This window comes from Geotrypetes seraphini, chromosome 5 (assembly GCF_902459505.1).
Source record: "Geotrypetes seraphini chromosome 5, aGeoSer1.1, whole genome shotgun sequence".
Taxonomy (NCBI): Eukaryota; Metazoa; Chordata; class Amphibia; order Gymnophiona; family Dermophiidae; genus Geotrypetes; species Geotrypetes seraphini.
The window spans coordinates 271,336,731-271,361,535 of record NC_047088.1 but is presented as its reverse complement, the minus strand read 5'-3'; the positions used below and the strand labels follow the sequence as shown (position 1 = coordinate 271,361,535).

Here is a 24,805-nt window from a genome sequence, read left to right as displayed (position 1 = left end):
TCTCTTTGACTATTGTAACATTGCCTATTTGACATGTACCAAGAAAGAGATTGCTAGGCTTAGACTGAGTCAAAATACAGGGGGGGGGGGTCAAATTAATTTATGGTCTAAAGAAATATGATCACGTGACTCCTTTCTACCATGAGTGGCATTGGCTTCCAGTGGAGGCGCGTGTTTGGTTTAAGCTGGGTTGTCTTGGTTACAAATGGTATTGCTCCAAACTATATGACCAATAGATTTCTCACAGCATTCCATAAACATAGGAGAGAATCACATACATTGTTTAATTTTCCATCTGCTCAAGGGTGTAAGAGCAAGAAATCCTTGAAACATACACTAGCATTTCAGGCTGCTTTCTATGACAGGGAATTTAGGCCACTGTTGCGTAGTGCTTGCTCCTACAAGCACTTTAGAATTCAATTGAAAACTCATCTTTTTTCAAAATATTTACAGAACTAAATTAAATCATCCTTAGGTTATGTTATTTTTAATCTTTTGTTCACCGCATTGAACTTATGATTATGCAGTTTATAAGTACTACAAAACCTTCAGAACTACAAAACTACAAAAACACCGACTACAAAACCTTCAAGAAAGATACTAAAACCCTACTTTTCAAAAAAATACATAAAACCTATATAATACGACCAGTTCCTACCTAAACCCCACCTACCCACTCTACACCCTTAAAAAATAAAAAGGTCATCAACTTGATATAGCAGCTTACTCACCTCCAAACCAAAACACACAAAAAATTCACATCTCAAACGGGTCCTGGCAACCCACCCTCTGGTCAGACCATTACAAATATTCATTCACTATCAATTGGGCTCAAAATAACAGCAAACCCATCCCAAAAAAATCGCACATCAAGATCAGACCGAAAATCGAACATACCACATTCTGGAACACAGTTGACCCCGAAATAGACCCCAATAACCCCAAAGACTTCATAAACAGTTGGCGGACCCTCAGTGAAACCACACTAAACGAACTAGCTCCAATAAAAAACAAATACAAAATAGACAGACCATCCAATAAATGGTTCGACGACGAACTCTTACAATTAAAAAGGAAATGCAGACAACTAGAAAGGTCATGGAAAAAACAGAAACAAAATCTTACCAAAGATGAATGGAAAATCCAACTCAAACTATACAATACCAAACTGAAGGAAAAACGAAAAAACTTCTACTCTAAACTCATTGGCACAGAAAAACCAGACACTAAAAAACTTTTTGACATTGTAAGAAACCTCACCGACACCAAACCATTTCTCGCCACCCAAGGAAACCAAACTCCCACAGCCACCCAATTAGCGGACTATTTCAAAAACAAAATCATCACAACCAGATCCACATTCAACAATTCACGAACCAACTTAGAAGAAATACAAATCAATCCCACAGTAGATGAAGCAATACCAGCAGACAGGATCTGGAATACCTTCCCAAAGATACAATGGTCAGATGTGGACAAGCTCTACAAAAAATACAGCAAATCATCATGTGACCTGAACAACTGTCCCCCATACTTACTAACTACAGCCTCCACCAAATTTAAAGCCACCCTCACACTATGGCTTCAAACTACACTAAGGGAAGGTCACTTCCCACCAGAACTAGGAGAAATCATAATTACTCCTATCCTAAAAGATCCCAAAGGTCCTATAGACAATCCTACAAACTACAGACCAATCGCCTCAATCCCACTATACATCAAACTAACAGAAGGCCTAGTCGCACAATATCTCTCCAACTTCCTTGAAGACCATCACATACTGCATCCATCCCAATCTGGATTCAGATCTAACCATAGCACAGAAACTCTACTGATATCACTATTAGACACAGCCCGACAACACCTTAGCAAAGGAAACAAACTACTTCTCATTCAACTCGATCTCTCTGCCGCATTTGACCTAGTTGACCACCCCACACTACTCCAGACATTAGACGCAATAGGAATCTCTGGTAATGTTCACAACTGGTTCCAAGGCTTCCTTAAAACTCGAACATACAGAGTCAAGTCAAAAGAGCATCTATCCGACCCATGGTCAAACCCATGTGGAGTACCACAAGGATCGCCACTATCTCCTATATTATTCAACCTCTTCATAGCATCCCTCGGCATTACCCTAGACGCCCTAAACACAATATCATTCAGCTATGCGGATGATATAACAATTCTCATCCCCTTCAACATACAAGACCCCTTATCAACAAACCACCTGAAAATAATAATGGAAACGATAGAAAAATGGATGTCAAGTCATAAACTGAAACTGAACTCGGAAAAAACTAAATTCCTACTATTAGAGAAGGAAAAAAAACCATCATGCACAGAACTGGAATTAAACACAATCAAGTACCCAATGCAAAGCACACTCAAGATCCTAGGAATTCAACTAGACAGAAATTGCACAATGCAGACCCAAATCCACAAAATCATCCAAAGAGCATTCTTCACAATGCGTAATCTACGAAAAATAAGAAAATTCTTCATCAAGGATCAATACAAGATAGTAGTTCAATCCCTAGTACTAAGCATAGTAGATTACTGCAACAGCCTTTACCTATCATGCCCAAACTACATGATAAAACAATTACAGACAGTTCAGAACACAGCCCTCAGACTCATCTACTCCCTCAGCAAATTTGACCACATCACAAATGCTTACCTTGACTCACACTGGCTACCAATAAAAGCAAGATCCCAGTTCAAATTCTACTGTCTACTATACAAAGTAACACACGGAACGGCACCCAGCTACCTAAACAAAAGACTACACCGTAATCGCTCACACAGACTAAGGAGAACTCAAAACCTATTCACTTACCCTCCTCTCAAAGGTACACGACGTAAGAAACTATACGACAGCCTTTTAGCCACTCAGGCAGCAAGAATTGACACTACCATTTCCAATCTACTGATCAAATCAATAGACATAAAAGAATTCCGAAAAGAAATCAAAACTCATCTCTTCAAAAAACACTTTCCTTCATCTTAACCTCAACATAGCACTAGAAATTACACACACGAACACCCCTCCATAAATATACCTAAACATTGTACAACTCACTTCATCAACCTACGATTTATCTACTACGTGCTCCAAATTTCTCCTGGAAACTTCCAGACTAACAATTGTAACTTGATACATTCCTGATTCTATGTACTGTAATATTCCTGAATTTGTCCAGTCTCTTAAATTGTAATCCGCTTAGAACCGCAAGGCACAAGCGGAATAGAAATCTGTAATGTAATGTAATGTAATGTAATATTGTGACAGGGAAGCTCCTGTCACAGTGAAAACTACTGCTAAAACTCCCCAACATGCAGCACAGGGTCCTGTAAAACCCGGCATGGAGCCAGGACAGCTGGTTCAGCCAAAAGAATGCAAGAAAAGGCAGGTCCCAGCACAGCTCAAAAGCCAGATGGGGAGGGCTCTGAAAACCACTAATTTCCCCTATCACTCCTTTCCCCAAGTCAGAGAGAAACCTGACACCAATTTGCAAAGGAGTGGAGTCAGACCCCGAGTTTGCAAGTACAGAAACCTCAAAGGCAAAGTCAGTTAGAGTGGAAAGGGGAGGACACAGCTGGCTCTGATTACGGAAGCAAAAACCACTCACAGAGATTCCAGCTTTCACACCTTGCCTAAGCCCCAGCAGGGATGTTTTGCAGGAAGCCAGTCCCCAAGGAAAGGCAGTACAACACCCGGGAGGTACAGTGACCTGCAGATTAAACCCCAGAGGGAAGGGCTGGAAGTTTACCTCTTGGAAATGCTGCAGGAGATCTGGCAGATATGCAGGGAGGGGGATGGGATGTAAAACGGGGAATGGATATAGAAATGGAAAGCCAGGGTTCCCAAGAGGGTGAATGGGAAATGTATAGTGACCCTGGGGAGAGCATGTGTGAGGAGGACATGGACCTGGGAGGGTACATTATGTGAGAGTCCCAGTTGGTTTCATAAAGAAAGTTTTCTGTTTCCCTTTTGAACTTAAGCCAGTGCATGACTGCAGGCAGGGCTGAGGCAGCCCTGCTTAATTAAGGGAGAAAGCTTGTGTGAATAAACCCCTATTCAGACTCCCTAGGAGCCGGAGATAACCAAGATAAGGGTCACTTCGGGTGGGCCTGGAGACCTCAAACTAAATGGGAGGCGTGGCCCGCACAGCCTGACAGGCAAGGCTGTGAAGGTTCCTTGGGGAGCAGGGTGGGTTAGAACAAGAAACCAAGTTCACCTTGTTTGAATGTGGGACTATGAAAAAAGCTGATATGTGAAAATGCTGGCATGAGCCGTGCTCAGCTATAAAACAATAAGTTGCTATAGTCTTGAGACTGATAAATCCCAGAGGGGATACGAGGCCGTGAGGGCACTGGACTAATGCAAAGTTTTGAATTTGAATTATATTCCTTTTGATTAAGATGGGCTATCCCGTTCTTCAGTTAAAGCCCATATGACTCACCTGGACTGAGCTATAACAGAGTCTAAGAAACCCATGGTGAATATTTTTCTTCCTATTTTTATTTGGGACACTAATAAACTTAATACTGTTTTCTAAGAAATCCGGTATCCAGGTTTTCCTTCCTACAACCATATAAAAGGCATTTCAAAATTCTTGCTTGTGGTCCGAGCCAGGTTTTCCCACCTACTCGGGAACGGGCCCGTCCACAATATATTCGAATATGCTTCTAACTACCCAACTAATGCTAAAATGCCTCTATTTACCCATCACTTACCACCTTAAGATCTCGACAACTCTCTGGCAATTCTTATGTAACTCTTATGAAATCTCTTATGCTATTCCTGTAAACTTTTATGTAATCCGCCTTGAACCGCAAGGTATTGGTGGAATAGAAATCACTAATGTAATGTAATGTAAGTACAATGTTATGTTATGTTACTTCAGCTATCTTAATGTTTTTTCCTTCTCCATCTCATCTTTATTTTAAGCAATGTTACCCCACCCAGTTACCTTTCATATCATGTCCACTCCATTAAGATTTTTTTTTTAACTTCTATGTCTTTACACCATTTTTTTTTTCTTTTTAGATTTTGTATATTGTAAACCGCTTTGGATAAGAAAGCAGTAAATCAAGCTGTAATAAAGTTGAAACTTGAAAACTATTCCACTGACACAGGCACAATTGCATTCCACATCAGTATAACTTATTGTTTCACACTTGCAGGTAAGTATATATGTCCATCAGTGTGTCAAGCTTCACCATAAATCTGTCGTCTTTCTCCTCCACAGAAACTTCTCTGGCCTGTTCCAACCTTGCTTTAATCCTAACATGGCCGTTTATAACAGGAGGCCTGGGTTTGTTGAACCTTCATTTTTTGACCGTCAGTTGTGGCATGCGCCATATCTCTTTCGGGGTACTTCTACTTTTACTAACACCTCCTTAGAACTTTCCTGTTTCCACACTATTCATTTTAGTGCATATCTCCAATCTGTTCCTTCCCCTCAACCTGGGCTCCTTCCCCACGGGGGGTCTGGCACTGGGTCTGTAAATTTCATTCTGTTAGTCCTACTGTTTCTCCTTTCTTGCCTTTACATTTTAATGGTAATTTTCTTCCCGGGGTGGATGGGGCCAGTTTTGCTAGATGGGAAGCAAGGTTGATTCATTATTTGTTTCAATTGGTGGAGGACGATGGGAGGATCAAATCTTTTGACCAGCTGCGAGCAGATTTTGATCTCCCTCGCACTGATAGATTTGCTTATATGCAGATTCATCACTATATTACTTCCCTACAATCCTGCCATTTAACAGCTTCTTGTCAAGAGTTGTTGTCTACGGCATTTACCATTTGATCGCAACTCCCTGTTCCTCTTAAGTTTCACCATAGACATTTGAAAGATGAGTCCATCCTGTTTGACCATGCTAGATTGCGAGATGCTTGGGCTCATGATCTCAATATTGAATTGCCTAATGATATGATTTTACATGCTGTTAAAATATTACCTGCCTTACGCAAATATACCACTTTTTGGGAACAACATTATAAACTGGTCTTAAGATTGTACATTTCTCCCAAGAGGGCTTATCTCTCTGGGTTCCGAGCATCAGCTGAATGTCTTCACTGCCATGCACCTGAAACTGGTTTGGGACATATGTTTTGCAATTGTCGTACTATTCAATCATTTTGGGACACCATATTTCTTTTTGTGGAGCGCATCTGGAATATTACTATACAACGTTCTCCTATTTGGTGCCTCTTTACATTATTATCCTCGAAGACAGGGAGCTGCTACTTTTCTCAGGTGGACAGTCGGTCGTTCTGAAATGCATTCTGCTCAAATGGTTGAATATCGATGCTTCTGATTATTCTCTATGGCGTTGTTGCCTGATTATGCTCCTGATGTGGGAAAGAAGGGATGTGCAGGACTTATCATCGTTATTGGGGAGCTCTTTTCAGTGCACTTGAGAACCATTCTGTACTACTACAACTCCCTTGGCTCATAGTCGCCTATTGAACTGTTGATTTGTTGTTCTTTGAATTTTTCTGAGTTCTTTACTTACATTTGAGTATCTATGCATACTTTTCTTTCATTTTGGTTTGTAGCTTGGAGGAGGACTGTGGGTTGGGGGGTAGGGGGGTTGGGGTGGTGGAGTTGTATTGTGTTTCTTGACATAGTGATCTTGTTTTCAGTATTCTGCTATGATTTTTGTTTCTCTTTATTGTTGAGCTCAATAAAATACATTTGACAATAACAGGACCACTGAATTTCAGTCGTTAAGTCATTGACCAGTTCATTAGTGCTGTAATTTTATCTGTCTTGATCACTGATATCTCTCAAACACAGCCCGTATCTAATGAGATCCCTGACCGTTGCGAGCTCAGCCTTATTGTTAGGTGCCGTCGACTCGTGTTCGAGTCTTAGCGACTTGATGAATTACAGATCTAAGAAGAAATTGGTTGGGTAATGGTGTAGAGAGGGTGAGCGGCACCCTCATAAGAACATAAGAATTGCCGCTGCTGGGTCAGACCAGTGGTCCATTGTGCCCAGCAGTCTGCTCCTGCGGTGGCCCTTAGGTCAAAGACCAGTGCCCTGAGTCTAGCCTTATCTGCGTATGTCCTCCCCCCCTCCCCACTGCCACACTTGCACCTTCCCCATACCTTTTTGACTTTGGTGTGAGCTTCGGCGCTCTCTGATGTCACTACCTACGCGCAGGTCCCAGAAGTGACGCCAGAGCGAGCACCAAAGCCGATGTGGGCAGCACGTTGGTGGCTGCTCATGCCGAAATTAAAAAGTACAGAGGAAGGGGAGGAGTGGAGAGGAGGAGGGCTGCTGGTGCCCGAGCAAGATGGCACCTGGGGTAGACTGCCCCCAACTTTCAAGTTTTATTAAAATTTGTTATACTGCCTAATTTGACTTCAAGGCGGTTTACAAAGGTAAAATACATACATAAAATACACAGTCAAATGAACATGGGACAATGTCATAATAAAAATACAAAAAAATACAAAAATACACAGAGGCAACAGAAACAATAGGCTAACGGGAAGAACTACAATGTTTATAGAAAAAGGAGGGAGAAAGAAGGAACATAAGGTGGGGAGAAGAAGAGAGAACCTCAAGAAGTCATTGTTTATTGAGTTTTTTGATTAAACGCTTTTTCGATTCTACAAAGCGTTGTACAAGGTATGAAATAACATTTATACAAAAATATAACAATTAAAACATACTTTCCTATAAAAACTGCAAGACTAACAACAATACAAACTAGATAAAATATTGACCAACGGGCCATGGACACAAATGGGAAGGGGGGAGAAGTACAATTGAAGTAGAAAATGTGAGGAACATATAAGGAAAACACAAAAGGGACCGGGGAACAATGTAAAAAAGAACACGTAAAAATTGATCATTAAAATAACATAGTTCAGTTAAAAGCATCTTTAAAAAGAAAGCACTTTAAGTTGCTTTTAAAATTTTTTAAGTTTTTTTCCATTTTTGGTATAAAGGAAGAGCATTCCAGATCGTAGGGGCTGTTACAGAAAAAGTAGAGGTGCGACGTGTGCCAATAATTTTTAAAGAAGGAATGTTAAGGTTGTATTGAGAGATAGATCTTAAAGATCTTGGAGGGTCGTATGGGATCAAAACTCAAATTAAAATGCATCCAAGGTACATCTAAGACGTCCTTAAAAGGATGATTATAGACCAAAGGCATCATTGAACAAGAAGATTTTTAAGCTCATCTGAAAAGGTATTTAAAGAAGTCTCTCTTAGGTGGATAGGAGCTGAATTCCAAAATGTTGGGGCTGCTACAGAAAAAAATATTAGATCGCATTGTATTGATATGTTTTAGTGAGGGAATTGAAAGTGAAGGGCTCGATGAGGAGAATAAGGAATCAAGAGCCTGTTAATGAAATCTGGCTGGCCACTGGTTCTGCTTTTGAAGATCAATAACATTATCTTATATGCAATTCGATGTTCTACTAGTAACCAGTACTATACCCCCACCCCCACCCATTACTATTCCACTGGTTTTGTGCTAGTCTGATAAGGCCATCAACAAAACAAACTGTAGACGAAACACAATGTTCTTGACCTTCCTTTATTTCTTCAATCAATTATAAAAAAATATCCACTTCAAACGTATTAAAAACTAATGGACCCAGAATACGGTTGATGTGGATATTTTTAAAAAATTGATTGACATTGTGTTTCGTCCACAATTTGTTTTGTTGTTGGATTGCTCCTTTTCCTACTTTTGGTTTTTCTAATCTGATAAGGTCCTCCAGTGTCATCCCCATGATTGTTTTCAATGTGTCTAGCCACCCGATTGCAGATAGCCCCCTTCTCCTGGTTCCGTTGATCTTCCCCACATGATGTCCTTTTGCAATGGTCTTTCTCTTCTGACAGCATGACCAAAATAAGAGTTGTAACTTCATCATTTGGGCTTCGAGTGACATAGCCAGTTTGATCTCTTCCATAATTGATTTGTTATTTCTTCTGGTGGGAGCATAGCACATATAAAATCCTTCTCCAACACCAAAGCTCAAATGAGTCGATCTTCTTTCTGTAGTGTCCAGTTTTCACATCTGTAATTGACAACTGAGAAAATGAGGAATAGGCAATAGTCTGTTATTGAGAAAGACATGGGGGAAGCCACTGTTTGCCCTGAATCAGTAGCATGGAATGTTGCTACTCCTTCGGTTTTGGCCAGGTACTAGGGACTTGGATTGGCCACCGTGTGAATGAGCTACTGGTTTAATGGACCATTGGTCTGACCCAGTAAGGCTATTCTTATGTCTTATGAGTGCTTCGACAAGTCTGATCTTCGTTTGGAGTGTTATCTCCTTGTCTTTGAATACTTTGTCAAAAGCCTTCATTGAAGAGTGACCAGGTGCGGAAGGGGTAGGTACGGCGATGGTGATCCACGTTGGGACAAATGACCTGAGCAACAGGAACTACAGCAGGGAAGCACTGAAAGGCCAGTTCCGGATACTAGGAAGGAAGCTGAAGATCAGAACGCCAAGGGTAGCGTTCTCTGAGATCTTGCCGGTACCCAGGGCCGACGGGAAGAGGCAGATGGAACTGCAAGCAGTCAATACATGGATGAGACGCTGGTGTGAGGAAGGAGGATTCCACTTTGTGCGCAACTGGATGGCGTTCTGAGGGAACATAAGAACATAAGAAACGCCCTCATCGGATCAGACCGAGGTCCATCCTGTCCGGTGATCCGCACACGCGGTGGCCCATTTAGGTACTCCTTTTTGGAGACCCGGATTTACCGTATCCCTCAATATGATATGCAAGAAGGTGTGTATCCAACTTTCTCTTGAATCCCAGTACAGTAGTCTCCTCCACAACCTCCTCTGGGAGCGCATTCCAAGCACCCACCACACGCTGTGTGAAACAGAATTTCCTGACGTTTGTCCTAAACCTGCTGCCACTCAGTTTCAGGCTATGACCTCTTGTCCGTGTCACCTCTGAATATTTCAGCAATGGTGCCTCCTGGTCTATTTTATCAAATCCTTTTAATATTTTAAAGGTCTCTATCAAATCCCCTCTCAGTCTTCTCTTCTCAAGGGTAAACAGTCCCAGCCTCATGAGTCGATCTTTGTAGGTCAAATGTTCCATTCCTTTGATAAGTTTCGTGGCTCGCCTCTGCACTCTCTTCAGCAGAGTTATATCCTTTTTAAGGTATGGAGACCAGTATTGGACACAGTACTCCAAGTGCGGTCTGACCATTGTTCTATAAAGTGGCATTATGACATTTTCCGATCTATTCGTAATCCCCTTTTTAATTATGCCCAACATCCTGCAAGCTATACAGGAAAGATGGACTCCACTTCAGCGGAGATGGAACAAGGTTACTTGCAAGCAACATCAAGCGAGAAATTGAAAGTTTTTAAACTAAAAAGGAGAAAGCCGACAGTTGACCAAGAGTTGATGGTTCGGGAAATGGTATACCCAGAGGATACCATGCAAGAAGATTGCAGGGAAGACTCACTGTATCATAGGCAAGATAGAAATCCCAACAGATCGAAAGGGACGGAAGTGAGGGAGACTGAAGGGGGAAGGAAATGCAAGAAAGTAACAGGCCGCAAACCTAAGTGTATGTACACAAACGCAAGGAGCCTAAGGAATAAAATGAGGGAATTGGAATCTGAGGCACAAAAAGATAACCTAGACATCATTGGCATCACGGAAACATGGTGGAACAAGGACGTCTGGAATACTGTGCTACCGGGATACAAGCTATACTGCAGAGAGAGTAGGACAAAAAGGTGGGGGTATTGCCCTATACATAAAAGAGGGAATTGAGTCTACCAGAGAGAACACGCCAGAAACGAACAATAAGGTAGAGTCTCTATGGGCCAAAATACTGGGAACAAACGGAACAGATACGAAGATCGGCATCTACTACCGACCTCCAGGGCAGTCCAAAGAGACTGATGGAGAAATGACGGATGAGATTAAACACAAATGCAAGGGAGGTAACACGGTTATCATGGGCAACTTCAATTATCCGTGGATAGATTGGAACCTAGGCAACTCCAGCTGCAGTAGGGAGACTCAAGTTCCTGGAATGCTGTAGGCGATTGCTTCCTGGAACAACTTGCCAAGGAAAATACGAGAGGAAATGCAATTCTGGATTTAATTCTAAATGGACTACAAGGACCGGCACAAGGTATAGAAGTTGAAGGGATGCTGGGAAACAGTGATTACAATATGATCCACTTCAACCTGGACACAGGAACAAAAAATCAATCCAGAATGACTGCCACGGCACTGAACTTCCGAAAAGGGAACTATGAAGGGATGAGAGCCATAGTGAGGAAGAAGATTAGGAAGAGGATAAGCATTGTAAATACACTAGAGCAAACATGGTCCCTTTTTAAGGACACAGTCACCGAGGCGCAAAATCTATATATACCGTGTATCAACAAGGGTTTCAAAAGGAAAAAAAACAAGGAACCAGCGTGGCTCACTGTAGCAGTGAAGGAAGCGATCAGAGACAAGACTTCGTTTAAGGAATGGAAAAGACAAAAATGGACAAAAACTAGAAAAAGCACAAACAACATCAAAGCAAGTGCCATAAGGTGGTAAGAGGGGCCGAAAGAGACTATGAGGAAAAAATAGCCAAGGAGGCAAATAATTCTAAGCCATTCTTTCGATTTATTAAGGGGAAATGACCCGCGAAGGAAGCAGTGGGGCCGTTAGATGACCATGGAATAAAGGGAGGAATAAAGGAGGACAAAGCCATCGCCGACAAACTGAACACATTTTTTGCAACTGTATTTACCGAAGAGGGTATATCCAATATACCAGAAGCCAACAGGCTATACACAGGAAATGAAGACAAGAAACTGATAGGATCAACGGTCAGTCTAGAAGAGGTATGCAGATAGATATATAGGTTTAAAAACAATAAATCCTTGAGACCGGATGGCATCCACCCGAGGGTAATCAAGGAATTGAAAGGGGTTATAGTTGATCAAATCAGGAAAGATTCCGGAAGACTGGAAAGTGGCGAATGTTACACCGATCTTCAAGAAAGGTTCGAGGTGAGATCAGGAAAACTACAGACCAGTGAGCCTGACTTCGGTACCAGGAAAGATGGTAGAGGCGCTGATAAAGGATCGCATCATTGATCACCTTGATGGACACAATCTGATGAGGACCAGCCATCATGGCTTCAGCAAAGGAAGATCTTGCTTGACAAACTTACTGCACTTCTTCCAGGGAGTAAACAGACAGATAGGCAAGGGTGACCCGGTCGACATCGTATATCTAGATTTTCAGAAGGTGTTCGACAAGATACCGCATGAACGTCTACTTCAAAAAATTGCGAGCCATGGAATTGAGGGTGATATACTCAAGTGGATTAAAAATTGGCTGGCGGATAGGAAACAGAGAGTGTGGGTAAATGGGCAATACTCAGACTGGAAAAGTGTCACAAGTGGAGTGCCGCAGGGTTCGGTGCTTGGGCCTGTGCTCTTCAACATATCTATAAACAACCTGAAAATTGGCATGATGAGTGAGGTGATTTATATTTGCGGATGATACAAAGTTATTCAGAGAGTGAAGACACAGGGGGATTGCAAAGATCTGCAACGTGACATAATCAGACTCGAGAAATGGGCATCGATAGGGCAGATGAGGTTCAATGTGGATAAGTGTAAAGTGATGCATGTCGGTAACAAAAATCTCTTGCACAATGTCCTGGGCGGTACTTGGAGAGACCTCCCAGGAAAGAGACTTGGGAGTTCTGATTGACAAGTCGATGAAGTCGTCCACGCAATGTGCGGCGGCGGCGAAAAGGGCAAACAGAATGATAAAGAAGGGGATCATGAACAGATCGGCCATGATGCGCCCTCACCTGGATTACTGCGTCCAGCACTGGTCGTCATACATGAAGAAGGACATGGTACTACTCGAAAAGGTCTAGAGAAGAGCGACTAAAATGGTTAAGGGGCTGGAGGAGTTGCCATACAGCGAGAGATTAGAGAAACTGGGCCTCTTCTCCCTTGAAAAGAGGAGACTGAGAGGGAACATGATCGAAACATTCAAGATATTGGTGGGAATTCTCTTAGTAGAGAAAGAGTGATTGTTCATTCTCTACAAAGTAGACAGAATGAGAGGGCACTCTCTAAAGTTAAAAGGGGATAGATTCTGTACAAACGTAAGGAAGTTCTTCTTCACCCAGAGAGTGGTAGAAATCTGGAACGCTCTTCCAGAGGCTGTTATAGGGGGAAACACCCTCCAGGGATTCAAGACAAAGTTAGACAAGTTCCTGCTGAACCAGAACGTACGCAGGTAAGGTTAGACTCAATTAGGGCACTAGTCTTTGACCTAAGGGCCGCGGCGGGAGCAGACTGCTGGGCATGATGGACCACTGGTCTTACCCAGCAGCGGCAATTCTTATGTTCTTCTCTGCTAGTTGCTTCTTTGTTTACAAAAGAGCCCAGAAATTGAAATCCTATACAACTTCTATTCTATTGCCTTCAAGCTCAAAATTTTCAGCATTTTCCGTGTATATGATCTTCATCTTGTTTATGTTCAGTTCTAATCCCACCACCACCCACCATCGGACACTGTTTTGAGAATCAGACCCTTAGTTTTTAAGTAAAAATCTTTTTATATAAACTTCCTTCACTTTTACTTAAGTATTAAAGCATTCATCAAGTGGAACCAGTGCAGAGTGCCAGACTCAATTCTGGACTGTCAACATTTACTAGGTTACTGTGTTAAGTACTCTGACCTACAATTTCCTCATACATCTTAGTGATTTTGTGAACAGATCTTTTTCAGTATGTGGTATAGAAATGTTTAATAAAGATAAAAGAAAGGAACAACAGCTTATGCTTTCCCCTCACACATAGTCAGAAGGACAGGCTGCCTTTGCTCAGGGCTATTGGTTTTATCTGCCTCTATATAGAATGACAGTGTCTTAATTCAGAACACTGCGGTCAGGCTCATCTTTGGTTTAAAAAATGGGAACATATCACCCCATACTTCCAGATACTCCACTGGTTGCCGGTGGAATCCAGAATACTCTTCAAGTTTGCCTGCATCAGCTACAAAGCTATCTTTGGAATGCTACCAACTTACCTCGCCTCTCAATTCATCCTCAACAGCTCTAATAAGAGCTCTCGCAGAATAAATCTCTTTAATTACCCATCCCTGAAATCATGTCTTTACAAGAAGTTCCTAGACGGAATGTTATCATTCCAGGCAGCCAAACTGAACACATGGCTCGTAAAACCCATTCTCGAGGCCACTTCTTACGCCGACTTCAGAAAATCACTGGAGACCCGCCTCTAACAAATTCTAATTCCCAATTCTTGCCCAATCCCCCTCAGCTATCCTCATCCCTATCCCCAATTCTCTTGATTTTAGATTAACTCATCCTTCTTCCCATTTGCAAAGGTATTCCACCCAAATTGTTTTCCCTTGCACCCCAATCTCTGACTAGATACTTCCTTTTGATTCAGACCATCTTGGTTCTCTTCCATTTGCAATTTGTATCCCAGAAAGTACTTTTCTGTTCCCCTTGCATCACATACACTCATTGTATGTATCTTGTTGTAAACATCTCTTACTTCTTGTTGTAAACATCTCTTACTCTCATTGTATGTAAAGCAATGTTACTTACCGTAACAGTTGTTATCCAGGGACAGCAGGCAGCTATTCTCACTAGTGGGTAACGTCATCCAACGGAGCCCCGATGCGGACATCTCACAAGCATACTTGCTTGTAGAAACTTTTAGAAGTTTCGAGTTGCCCACACCGCGCATGCGCGAGTGCCTTCCCGCCCGATGCACCGGGCATGTCTCCTCAGTTCAGATAGCTAGCAGAGAAGCCAACCCAGGGGAGGTGGGTGGGACGTGAGAATAACTGCCTGCTGTACCTGGATAACAACTGTTACGGTAAGTAACATTGCTTTATCCCAGGACAAGCAGGCAGGTATTCTCACTAGTGGGTGACCTCCACGCTAACCACAATGGGATGGTGGGAGAGTTGGCAACTTAGGAGAATAAATTTTGTAACACTGTTTGGCCAAACTGTCCATCCCATCTGGAGAAGGTATCCAGACAATAGTGTGAGGTGAAGGTATGAACCGAGGACCAAGTGGCAGCTTTACAAATCTCCTCAATCGGTGTCGATCTGAGGAAAGCTACAGAGGCTGCCATTGCTCTGACCTTATGAGCTGTGACTTTACTGTGAAGGGGTAATCCAGCCTGGGCATAGCAGAAAGAGATACAAGCCGCCATCCAGTTGGAGATGATGCGCTTAGAGATAGGGCGTCCCAACTTGTTCGGGTCATAGGAGATAAAAAGTTGAGGAGCAGTTCTGTGAGACTTGGTGCGTTCCAGGTAGAAAGCCAAAGCACGCTTACAGTCCAAAGTGTGAAGAGCTGATTCTCCAGGATGAGAATACGGCTTCGGAAAAAACACAGGAAGAACAATGGATTGATTCAGATGAAATTCCGAGACCACCTTGGGGAGGAATTTAGGATGAGTGCGAAGGACCACCTTGTCATGATGAAACACTGTAAAGGGCGGATCCACAACCAAGGCTTGAAGTTCACTCACTTGACGGGCAAAAGTGAGGCCAATGAGAAGCACCACTTTCCAAGTGAGAAATTTCAAAGGAGCCTTGTTAAGAGGTTCAAATGGAGGCTTCATAAGTTGAGAAAGAATAACATTGAGGTCCCAAACCACTGGAGCCGGTTTGAGGGGACGATTGACATGGAAAAGTCCTTTCATGAATCTGGAAACCACAGGATGTGCAGAAAGAGGTTTCCCCTGAAGAGGCTGGTGGAAAGCAGCAATGGCACTAAGATGGACTCTGATCGATGTAGACTTGAGACCAGAATGAGACAGGTGCAAAAGGTAGTCCAAAACAGAGGACATGGAGGCATGTTGAGGTTCCTTGTGATGAGAAAAACACCAAGTAGAGAATCTAGTCCATTTCTGGGAATAGCATTGTCTAGTAGCAGGCTTCCTTGAAGTTTCCAAAACATCCCGCACAGCTGGTGAAAACTGAAGGGAAGTTACGCTGAGAGGAACCAAGCTGTCAGGTGTAGTGACTGCAGGTTGGGATGAATCAGAGATCCCTGATGCTGCGTAAGCAGAGATGGAAACACTGGCAGAAGGAAGGGCTCCCTGCAGCTGAGTTGCAGAAGGAGGGAGTACCAAGGTTGTCTGGGCAATCAGAATCATGGTGGCCCGGTCGGACTTGAGCTTGACCAGAGTCTTTTGAATGAGAGGAAAAGGAGGAAACGCATACAGAAAGAGATTCCCCCAGTCCAGAAGAAAAGCATCTGCCTCGAGACGATGAGGACTGTAGATCCTGGAGCAGAACTGAGGCAGTTTGAAGTTGTGGGGAGCTGCAAAGAGGTCTATCTAAGGCGTTCCCCACAGGGAGAAGATTTGATGAAGGGGCGTGGAATGGAGTGTCCGTGAGGCTGGAGAAAACAACTCAAGTTGTCCACCAAGGCATTGTCCGCTCCCTGAATGTAGACAGCTTTCAGGAAGGCATTGTGGCGAATCGCCCAATCCCAAACTTTCAAAGCTTCCTGACAGAGTGAGGCCAATCCCGTGCCTCCCTGCTTTTTGACATAATACATGGCGACCTGATTGTCCGAACGAATGAGGACTACCATGTCGTGAAGCAGATGCTGAAAAGCAGTGAGAGCATTGAAAATCGCCCTGAGTTCCAGGAGATTGATATGGCACAGATGATCCGCACTCGTCCAATAGCCCTGGGTGCGGAGACCGTCCAGATGAGCCCCCCAAGCATAGTTTGAGGAGTCGGTTGTGAGGACCTTCTGATGGGTAGGCATGCGAAACAGCAAACCTCTGGAAAGATTGGAAGAGAGCATCCACCAGCGAAGCGACTGCAGCAGAGCAGGAGTGACCTGAATGTGACGAGACAGAGGGTCGGAGATCTGGAACCATTGAGAAGCCAGGGTCCACTGAGGAATCTGCATGTGAAGTCTGGCAAAAGGAGTCACGTAAACCGTAGAGGCCATGTGGCCCAGGAGCACCATCATGTGTCTCGCCGAGATGGACGGGCGAGAAGAGACCGAGTGACAAAGATGAAGAAGAGCCGCCAGGCGCTGAGGAGGAAGGAACACTCTGAGTTGAATAGTATCCAGAACAGCTCCGATGAAGGGAAGAGTCTGTGAAGGTTGAAGATGGGATTTGGGAAAGTTGATCTCGAATCCCAGACTCTGCAGAAACCAGATTGAGTGGCCCGGACGGCCCCCTGAGACTTGGAATCCTTGATGAGCCAGTCGCCGAGGTAGGGAAAAACCTGTAGACCATGGTTCCTGAGTGCTGCGGCCACCACAACCAGGCACTTGATGAAGACTCTGGGAGACGAAGCTAGGCCGAAAGGAAGCACTCTGTACTGAAGATGAAGGTGTCCCATCCGAAATCTGAGGTATTGACGGGAGGCCGGATGGACTGGAATATGAGTGTAGGCCTCCTTGAGATCCAGGGAGCATAACCAGTCATTCTGCTCGAGGAGGGGATAGAGAGAAGCCAAGGTCAACATGCGAAGCTTTTCCCTGAACTGGAACTTGTTGAGCATCCTGAGGTCCAAAACAGGACGCAGGTCGCCCATCTTCTTCAGAACAAGGAAGTACCGGGAGTAAAAACCCTTGTTCTGTTGGTCCACAGGGACCGGCTCGATGGCCCGAAGCCAGAGCAAAGCCTGAGCTTCCCGAAGAAGAAGGGCGGTCTGGATATCTCTAGGGGGGTAAATTCAAGGGGGTAGGGTTGTTAGAGTGGGCAGACTTGATGGGCTATGGCCCTTTTCTGCCGTCATCTTCTATGTTTCTATGTTTCTATGGATACTCTCTTGGAGGATGTTTCGGAGGAACATGATGGAACTGAAGAGAGTATCCCTCTCTTACGATGGAAAGGACCCAGAGGTCGGAGGTAATAGTCGTCCATTGATGGTAAAAATGATGGAGACGACCTCCGATGGGAAAAAGCGGGGAGGGCAGAACGATGGAAGTTATGCTCCCTACGAGACAGTCAAAAAGGCTGGGGAGCCTTAGGGACAGTAGAAGGCTGAGGTTTTTGCTGGGGCTTCTGCTGATGCTGCCTCTTTACTGGCGGCCGAATGGCGGGGGAGGACGAGACGGACGAGAGATAGCAGGCTTGGGCTTCTGGTGGAGAATAGACTGAAAAGACTATGTTTTCATGTTTGGACAGCTTCTCTGTCACCGCCTCGATGGACTCGTCGAAAAGGTCCGCTCCCGCACAGGGAACGTTCGCCAGCCTGTCCTGGAGATTCGGGTCCATATCAATGGTGCGAAGCCACGCCAAGCGTCTCATGGCCACCGAACAAGCAGCCGCTCTGGCCGAGAGCTCAAAAGCGTCGTAAGACGATTGCATCATCTGCAGGCAGAGTTGGGACAATGACGCCAGTACCTCTGAGTACTCGAAGCGAGCCTGAGAGTCCAGATAGGGCAAAAACTTTTGAAGAATGGTTAGAAAAAACTCAAAGTAGGTTGCAAAATGAAAGCTGTAATTCAGGACTTGAAGCCATCATCGAGTTCTGGTAGATGCGCCTGCCAAATCTGTCCATGGTGTTTCCTTCCCGGCCAGGAGGAGTGGAAGCATAGACCTTGGAGGGATGAGACCGCTTCAGAGAGGATTCAACCAAGAGGGACTGGTGCGAGAGCTGTGCCCCGTCGAAGCCCTTATGGTGCACTGTGCGGTATGGAGCATCCAACTTCCCCGGGACCGCCGGGATGGAGTATGGGGTCTCGAAGCATCTCATGAAAGTCTGGTCCAGAAGCTTATGTAGAGGCAGGCAGAGAGACTTGGCAGGAGGTTGAGGAAGATGCATCGTCTCCAGATACTCCTTTGAGAACTTGGAACCCGAATCCATCTAGATCCACCGCCATCTGCCTCAGGAAGGACGAGAATGACAACTGGTCCGCCAGGGCCGGGCCTCGAGGCGGGCTCGAGGAAGATGAGGTGGCCTGGTCCGCTGATGCCGAGGACCGGCATGGAGAGAACGAACCCCCGCAGTCCTCGAGTTCCGGCATAGGAGGAGGGGGCGAGTATTCTGGGGAAAACTCCCAGAAAGGTTGCTTCCGACAAGGCGAGGCGTGTCTCGATGAATGCCTCGATGAGTGCCTCAATGAGTGCCTCGATCGATGACCGAAGCTGTGTCGAGAAGCAGGCCTGGAGCGACGAGGCGAGCGACACCCAGACGAGGCAGCCACCGAGTAGATGGGACTGGAGGCTGTGGATCGAAGCAGCAAAGGCTGAGACGAGGCCCCCCCCAAGGTTCGAGGTCCGGCATCGCGGAGGAAGGTTCCGGGCCAGGCAAGCCATGCATCGAGGGTATCGGTTCCAAAGGTGGCATGGGCAAAGACTCTGCTCCTTGCGAGACATGCCCCGAAGCCAGACCAGATATTCGCCGAGACTCTGCTCCCAGAGTGTGCGCCGAGGAGGCACCGGAGGCGGCTCGATCTCGCGGGAGGCTTCCGCATGCCCAGGCTGGATCTGGGAGAGAAGCGTCAGCCCAATTTTAGTAAAGAACTCGACAAATCGCTTCTCCATCGAGGCGTGGAACGATGCCGGCAAAGAGGGATCCACATCAGCAATGGGACCTCCCGCACGGACATCGGTCACTCGGCTGCCAGGGGGCTTGGATTTAGAGGCCTTGGGAACCTTAAGCACCACTGGAGGGATGGGAGGCTGCACTACCTGACCTAAGGAGACATCGGAAGTCACCGCAGCATGCGTCGGAGTCGAAGCCGGCACGAACGAGGCAGGCTTGCGCAGACTCGAGGCCGAAGATGTAGAATCGGAAGTCGAAGGCGTGGCGCTCTGTGAAGAGGGCAACACCGGGGACGCCTCCATGCTAAACAGCGACTCCCACAAAATACAGCGACACTTAAAAGCACGTGCTGTAAGTGTGGAGCAAGGCCGGCACGATTTTGGAAGGTGTTGAGGCCCGAGACACTGAAGACAGCATCGATGAGGGTCCGTCAACGAAATCACACGCTGGCACTTGACACACTTTTTAAAACCGGTAACAGGCCGGGACATAGGTCGAAAAAGCTCCGCCGCAATGTCGAAGCCGCAGGGCCACGGCCACGCGATCTGCCCAGTCGAACGATCGAAAGAAATTTTCTTTTTTTTTAAAAACAAGAAAACGCAACATGAGCCAACGATAATGAGCTCAAAAAACTCAAAACCGCGGGCACAGAAGGCACAATAAAGGAACTTCGTGCAGAGAGTTTCGAAGGCAAACTTCTCAGCTCCGCGGAAGAGAAAGAACTGAGGAGACACGCCCGGTGCATCGTGCGGGAAGGCACTCGCGCATGCGCGGTGTGGGCAACTCGAAACTTCTAAAAGTTTCTACAAGCAAGTATGTTTGTGAGATGTCCGCATCGGGGCTCCGTTGGATGACGTCACCCACTAGTGAGAATACCTGCCTGCTTGTCCTGAGATAACTTGTTGTAAACCGCTTTGAACTTATGGTATAGCGGTATATAAGAAATAAAATTATTTTTATTATTATTATCTAATACAAAGCATCTATGGTATATACTGCAAATAAATTGCTCATAATTATCTTGCAATAAACAACTGAAATTCAGAAGCCAGTGTCGTCCAGCTGCTGGTTAAACTGTCTAGATAAGTAAGGCATGTGCTACAGTTATCTATTCTCTTACTTCTCATGTCATCCAGGTCTGCACTGACCAGCATCTGAGCCTCAGCCTCATCCGTTGGCACTCTTTGGTAGCTTGTGGGCTCCAGGGTGGTCTTGCTGCCAATGCAAATGTTCTCCTTCTGACCACTCGCTCCCTGGCTCCAGGGCATCTGAGTGTTCCAGTCTCCTTCCTGACTACGAAAGCAAGCAGATCCTACAATGAATCCTAGAAGGCACACTGGATGACAGCCTTGCATGCATGCAACAAATTTAGAAGCTACAAGTACATGGAAGCACCATGTATTCGTAATACACGTACGAGCACAAAGAACACGCAGAACTACTTTTCCCTCAAGTCCCCAAGTCCTGCTTTTAGATTTCTAAAAAGTGGGCACTTGTAAAATAAAAATTCCTTCTCTATGGAGCAAGGAAATTAACTGTAAATGGGCTGTGCAAAAATCATGTGTTAATGTAAGAGAGCCCATCGAATCCATGCACACAGGGTCTGTGCTAGCGGCGGCTATATTTCAGTGCCAAAGAAAACTAGAGTTGTATGCGCGTGAATCCATGCAGACACTGCAATGGTGCTAAGGGCACAGAACCTTGCAGTACCATCATTTATGAGCATGCGCAGGAGTGTGCATGCAGACACTGCAATGGTGCTCCGGCACAGAACCTTGCAATACCATCATTTATGAGCATGCGCAGGAGTGTGCATACAGACACTGCAATGGTGCTCCGGCACAGAACCTTGCAATACCATCATTTATGAGCATGCACAAGAAACCAAACCTGGTATCTCCCAAAGAAGCATTATTTATTTTATTATTTACATTTTCTATATACCACTTTTATTCAAAGTGATTTACATTCAAGTCCTCCAAGTATTCTGGATACTAGATTCTGGCTTAGGGTCACCAGGCTCAACCAATAACTTACCTTTCTGCAAGGATTCGGGGCTCATACTCCGTTAGTTTGACTTGTTCACACTGTGGTTTCAAAGCACTTTCTGTTTCTACCTGAAGACTATCAGAAGAAAAACCCGTGTATGTTTCCTCATCACTCCTCAAGGAAAACTGCAAAAACACAACGATATGCAAAACTCTTAGATCTGCCTTCAATGTTCAGACCAAGGAGCGAGCGTCTGCTGTATCACAGGAGCTGGCCTGGGTCCTAAATACTCAGCAAAACCTTTCCTGGGTGAACATGACAATCTATCATGTTTTACATAAATGTTACAAGCGTTCCATGTTGTCCAGAGATAAGCAGTGGTTTTCTCAAGCTTAGAGGGCCAATAATGGATTTATGAACTTTTTTTTAGGAAGTTGTCTAAACTCTTTTGAAACCCACCTATGTTAATGGCAGTGATCATAGCCTCTAGCAACCAAATTCCACAGCATGAACCTAGTATCTGAAATAATAATAATAACAACTTAATTCTTCTATACCTCCATAGTCAGATGACTTCTAGGCGGTTCACATTGAAGAAGGCTAAATATCCATTCCACTCATATTTCCCCTCAGCCCTGGGCTCTTTAGCCTTTTCTCCTATAGAAATTGTTCCATCCTCAATGAGGAAAAGCTAACATGGCTACAGTTCTTCAGCCTGGAGAAGAGATGTGATAGATGTAACCCCCTTTCTTACCTAGCAAGGAGCAAACAAAGTTCATTTATTTCTTAGGACCAGATCTGCAACTCTCTCTCTCCTGGAGTATTGCGTTCAATTCTGGTCTCCTTATCTCAAGAAAGATATAGCAGCACTTGAAAAGGTTCAAAGAAGAGCGACCAAGATGGTAAAGAGGATGGAACTCCTCTCGTATGAGGCAAGACTAAAATGGTTAGGGCTCTTCAGCTTGGAAAAGAGACAGCTCAGGGGAGATATGATTGAAGTCTACAAAATCCTGAGTGGAGTAGAACGGGTACAAGTGGATCGATTTTTCACTCCGTCAAAAATTACAAAGACTAGGGGACACTCAATGGAGTTACAGGGAAATACTTTTAAAACCAATAGGAGGAGATGTTTTTTTCACTGAGAGAATAGTTAAGCTCTGGAATGTATTGCCAGAGGATGTGGTAAGATCAGATAGTGTAGCTGGTTGTAAGAAAGGTTTGGACAAGTTCCTGGAGGAACAGTCCATAGTCTGTTATTGAGAAAGACATGGGGGAAGCTACTGCTTGCCCTGTATTGGTAGCATGGAATATTGCTACACCTTGGGTTTTAGCCAGGTACTAGTGACCTGGATTGGCCATCGTGAGAACGGGCTACTGGGTTTGGTGGACCATTGGTCTGACCCAGTAAAGCTATTCTTATGTTCTTATGATGAAGTTACTCAGTGGTACTACTACTATTTATTATTTCTATAGCGATACCAGTCGTACACAGCGCTGTATATTAAACACACAAGAAACAGTCCCTGTTCAAATAACAGACAGGACAATGGTGTAGTAAGGGGGGGGGGTCCACCCCAGGCACCGGCTCCCGTCCTCCTCTCTGCCCCACTACCACAAGCACGTGCCCCTTCCCTTCCCCGTATCTCTTTAAAGTTCCCAGTGTGAGCTGCAACCCCAACCTACTGCTTGTGCCAGTGTTGGCTCTTTCTCTGACATCACTTCCTGGACCCGCGCCTAGGAAGTGATGTCAGAGGAAGAGCCGATGTTGGTGCGAACAGCAGGTTGGAGTTGCTGCTCATGCCAGGAATATTAAAGAGGTATGGGGGAAGGGACAGGGGGCGGGGAAGAGGACAGGGGAGGGGCACCGCCACCCCAGGTACGCAGAGTAGGGAACTATAGAGGCAATGACAAATGGATATTGACAGCGGTCTCCTGCAGGGCCCCGGAATGTTCTCCTCTCAGATCCACACAATGCTAGCCCTCCAGATCAAAACACCAACTTTTCAAGGTTCTAAGCTCAATTTGGCCTACCTGAACAAGGTGGTCAAAGTTTCTCAGCTTCCAGGTGGCAGCTCCCTTAACCTAGCGGTGGCCTGGCCTTTTATACTTCCTGGGTCATGCCCTCCCATGCCACTTCCCCCTGGTGAGACTAGGTGGCCCTAACACTGTGAAGGAGTGTTCTTAAGGGGAAGTGGTAGTGTCCTACAGACTCCTTCACATACCTTCCTCTTCAGCTAAACCAAACCTGCTCGAGCTCCTGCCACTAACCTCCAGGGTAGCCTTAGGACCTGTTTGCCAGGTGTCCAGCTCTGCTATTTCTCTGAAATTCTTGACCTGGATTGGCTACTGTGGAAACAGTATAGTGGGCTAGATGAACCATTGGTCTGACCCAGTTGGACTATTCTTGTTCTTTTAAAAGTATTTCCATGTAATGTCATTGAGTGTCCCCCCCCCCTTTGTGAAAGAGTGACAAAAAATTGAATCACTTTTACCTGTCCAACACTACTCAGGATTTTGTAGACCTCAATCATATCCCCCCTCAGCCATCTCTTTTCCAAGCTAAACAACCCCATTCTCTTTAGTCTTTCCTTTTGCGAGAAGAGATCCATTGCCTTTATCATCCTGCTTGGTTTTCTATGAGTTTTATCTTGTTGGGCAGATTGGATGGAATATATCTCCATTGCCACAACCATTATAACCATCACATCAATGATGTGCCCATCCTTAGTTCACCCAGAAGACAATCTCCTTACTATTATCAGTCCATGTGCAAATTCTCTCTTTCAGGTAACAACAGGGATCATACTTGCCCTCTGTGATGACCCTTTCTGCAGGCTTAGGGTCTCAGATGCTCCTTCCTCCTCATCTTTTTCCTGGATTGTAGGGGTGACTGCAGAAGGAGGCATGGAGGTTCTCTCTTTTTTACTTTTGCTATAAGGTGCTTTCGACCTGACCTTTGAAGCTGCAGGCAGGTGGGAAGAGAGGGGGTGATGGATGTGACGGCTGGTGTAACGGTGAACTGAGTGGAGAAGAAGCAAGAGACATTCAGCTTCAGTGCCACTAATATATTCAATTAAACAAACAAGAGACATTTGACATCAGCAGTCTTAATATAATCAATTGTAAGTGTTGGTTCTAAGTAAGATATCCTGTGGAGTATAAGAATTAAAAAAAATAGAAAACCAGACAGGATACCAAGGGCAATGAACATAATTTTTATTCTAGTGCAATAGGCCCATCATTCCTGAACACTTGGGTTGTCA

The 24,805-nt window shown here is 44.8% G+C and overlaps 1 protein-coding gene and 1 long non-coding RNA gene across 2 annotated transcripts in view; one reads left to right on the top strand and one right to left on the bottom strand.

Annotated features, from left to right (window-relative positions):
- SLC4A3 (solute carrier family 4 member 3) overlaps positions 1–21,707 on the bottom strand; it is a 198,634-nt gene extending 176,927 nt beyond the window's left edge. Inside the window, exons 1-2 of the mRNA XM_033945918.1 lie at positions 21,591–21,707; positions 20,674–20,846 (exon numbers count right to left, since the gene is read on the bottom strand). Coding sequence (XP_033801809.1) covers positions 20,674–20,821 — 148 coding nt within the window. The 5' untranslated portion in view covers positions 20,822–20,846; positions 21,591–21,707. The remainder of the gene's footprint in view (positions 1–20,673; positions 20,847–21,590) is intronic.
- LOC117361073 overlaps positions 3,580–24,805 on the top strand; it is a 34,298-nt gene continuing 13,072 nt past the window's right edge. Inside the window, exons 1-2 of the long non-coding RNA XR_004539589.1 lie at positions 3,580–3,724; positions 5,054–5,190. This is a non-coding gene — a long non-coding RNA (uncharacterized LOC117361073). The remainder of the gene's footprint in view (positions 3,725–5,053; positions 5,191–24,805) is intronic.